Source organism: Sinocyclocheilus grahami, unplaced genomic scaffold (genome assembly GCF_001515645.1).
Source record: "Sinocyclocheilus grahami isolate Dianchi unplaced genomic scaffold, SAMN03320097.WGS_v1.1 scaffold799.1, whole genome shotgun sequence".
In the NCBI taxonomy this organism is placed as follows: domain Eukaryota; kingdom Metazoa; phylum Chordata; class Actinopteri; order Cypriniformes; family Cyprinidae; genus Sinocyclocheilus; species Sinocyclocheilus grahami.
In genome coordinates, this window is record NW_015505978.1 from 537853 (window position 1) to 541109 (window position 3257).

At 41.2% G+C, this 3257-nt stretch overlaps 1 protein-coding gene across 1 annotated transcript in view; it reads left to right on the top strand.

The window, feature by feature from the left end:
- The first annotated feature begins 2632 nt into the window (after nt 1–2632).
- The window catches only part of LOC107561928 (uncharacterized), a 3680-nt gene continuing 3055 nt past the window's right edge, over nt 2633–3257 (top strand). Inside the window, exon 1 of the mRNA XM_016246464.1 lies at nt 2633–2965. Within this exon, the coding sequence (XP_016101950.1) occupies nt 2633–2965 (333 nt within the window). The remainder of the gene's footprint in view (nt 2966–3257) is intronic.

The window sequence follows — 3257 nt, forward strand, 5'->3', positions numbered from 1 at the left end:
GTCCAAACATGTATGACATTCTGTCTTGTGTGGAAGACAAAATAAGAACTTTTGAAGGATTTTGATAACTAAACAGTTTTGGTTTCCATTGACTTACATTGAATTTTGTGTCCATACAGTGGATGTCAAAAGGAAGAGCAAACTGTTTAGTTATCAACATGTTTCCAAATATCTTATTTTGTCTTCCAAAGAAGAAAGAAATTTGGAATGACATGAGGGTGAGTAAAGGATGACATAATTTTAATTATTGGATTAACAGGTAAACATAAGGCAGATGGACTTTATAGGTATCATATCAATTTAACCATGAATGTTTCACCACATTGAATTTCTTTCTTTAATAGCATTACAAATTCAAATGTAAGTCTTCTGATAAGAGACACTATTTCTTTACTTGGTTCTGTTTGTGATTTATTTGCACATTCTCCAAGGAATATTTGCTCCACCTCTGTCAAAACAGGTTGAGAACATGGGTATTCTTCTGGTCTTATTACAGATTTCCCAACTGGATTGAAGTCAGTGCTCTGGCGGAGGTGTTCCAGAATAACAACCATTTTCTTGCTAGTTTTTCCCCTTGTGTGCTTATCCCTGCTGATGAAATGAATGTTGCCCCTGATTACAGATCTCTGGCTGGCTGAAATAGATGCAATGGTTGAAGTACAACGACACTCAAACACACCCAACTTTCTTCCCTCATCTTTTCCACCTTGCCAAAAAATACTTGTCAATACCAGCTACATCTGTGCAATGTGAACAAGTTTTTTCTAAAGCAGAAGTTCTGTGCAAAAAAAAAAAAATCATTTAAATGTTAAAACACTGGAACAACTTCTAAACTTAAATAAAAACTCATAATGGTATTTCTGTCTTGTTTTCTTCTTGTCACAGTTTTATTTTTTTAAACATCACTTCCCTTTCACACACACTTATAAAACAACAAAAACAAAAACAAAATAATAATAATAAAATAAATAAAGAAAGAAATGCATTCTTGTAAAGCATACCTGAACCTCAAAATATAGCTATCATCCTCCTATTGAGTCACAACATTACCCCTTTACTTTGCTAGTGTTTTATAGGCAGCATAATGACAAACACATGTTTATAATTAAAAAGGTGTTAATAATGGCATATGAATGGTCTGATTAGCAAAAACCTTAACTAAAACACAGTACACAACCCAGATAGCCCACGAACTTCTGCAAGATGTCTGTTGCTTCATCTGGAAAGCATCTGCTGTGTACAAACATCTGATATAGACGTCTTTAAGATGTCAGATTTACAGACATTCTAAACCATAAACATCTTAAAGACATTTTCTAAACGTCTATTTGACATCTGATAGGAAACGTCCTATCGACGTATTGCAGATGAGCAAACACTCTAAAAAACATATGTCTTGCAGATATGTCAAATAGACGTCTCCGTGATGCTATCAGGTAAGCATTCATATTTAATGGTATTTATTGATTTCGCTAATTTTATTGAAAACATTACACTGTTTTCTAGATATTTGCAATTGCTTTGAAAAAGGTGTCATTTTGTTTGGGCCTAGTTCTGGTTGCTTTACACTATTTCGACCAGCAGATGTCACCAGCGTGTGGTGTTTCGAACGCTTCGAAACAGTGAATCAGTTTCTCCCATCACTACATAATACTCAAGATCAAAGGTGCATTCAGTATTTTTGAGCTCATTTAAAATGTTTTACACATTAATAAATAATGTTTTTGTAAAAAAGACTTAATGGTGTGCACCCACATCATACGAAGAATGTACTTAAAAGTATTTGCATAGATTTTGTTTTATTTTTATTATGCAATAGACCAATTCAGAGTGCGCGCACATAGTGATTGCAGAAAAACACTGGGAACAAGTGGAGGTAAATGGGTAAAATCCATGGAATAAAATAAAACATATATTTTTGTGCCTTTTGATGTCAAGATTAGAATGCAAATAATTTTTATAGGATACTGTCGTCAAAGACGCCATTTGAAGCTAAACGCAGACGTTTAAATGGACATACTATGGATGAAAACTGCTATGATTACTCTACTTTTAAAGCATAAATTCGATTTAAACAATAGGTCTACATAATATTCACATATGCTGTTCATAGGGGACGTACCTTTTTTAATTCTTTTATTCCATGCCACTTGAAAACCGTCATATTCTGCCTCCAGATAGGCTCCGCCCACACAAACCGTCACCCCTGTTTCGGATCTGTAAGACTATCGCACTCTCTAACGTCAATTTCGTTGAATAACAGTGCTTATCGCTGGGTGACAAGCTCTTGTAATATGCGGAGAACATATTATCATAGATAATTTATAATCTTTTTAAACCTAACTATTTTGTACCGTATCCGTGAAATTCTCTAGCCGTAAAGGCTATCTCTCCCGGGTTCCCTCTCGAGCTTTCACAAGACATCACGGAGATATCTCTCCGTTATGGGAACTCCTTCCATTCCAACCTTTCCTGAAGTCCTATTGGCTCCCGCCAGTCCAAATGACTGGCCAATTGACGCGAAGTCCAACGGTCACCCCGTTCCCCGGTCTCACTCCCCGAGGACTGCTTGCGCCCTCCTTCCAACATTGCGGAGTTTGTACCCTTTAGCCAGGAGGAGGGGGATGACTCGATGTCCATCTCGGCCTCAGAGAGGGAGGATTGGGTGGGATCGGAGTCCGATCAGCCGGACAGCATGGGGCCCTCAGACCTCCAGGAGGAGCTCATGAGGGTTCTCTCAAGGGCTGTCCAGGAGTTGGAGCTTACCTGGAGTCCTCCAGAGGAGCCTGCCAGGAGTAAGCTTGACTCCTGGTATTTCAGGTCCACCTGGAAAGCTGACTCGAGGACGTCGGTCCCCTTTTTCCCCGACGTACATGAGCAGCTGGTAAAAACATGGTCTGCGCCCCAATCAGCGCGCGTCCACTCTGCCACACAGGCCACTTTTTCCCACGTGGATGGGGCGGAGGCCCACGGGCACGTGCGCTCTCCCCCAGTCAAGGAGACCGTCGCTGCGCACCTGTGTCCTGCAGCAGCCAAGGCCCTAGGCTCAGACATCAGCCTCCCCTCAAAGCCGTGCAGGACCACCGCCCACCTTGCCAATAAAGCATATGCGTCTGATGGCGAGGCGGCTTCCGCGCTGTACACCATGGCAGTGCTGCAGGTTTTTCAGGCGAAGCTCCTGCAGGCAGCGGAGGGCAGAGCCCTCACGGCAGAGGCCGTTAAGGATCTGCGCGCGGCGACGGACTTCGCGCTGATGG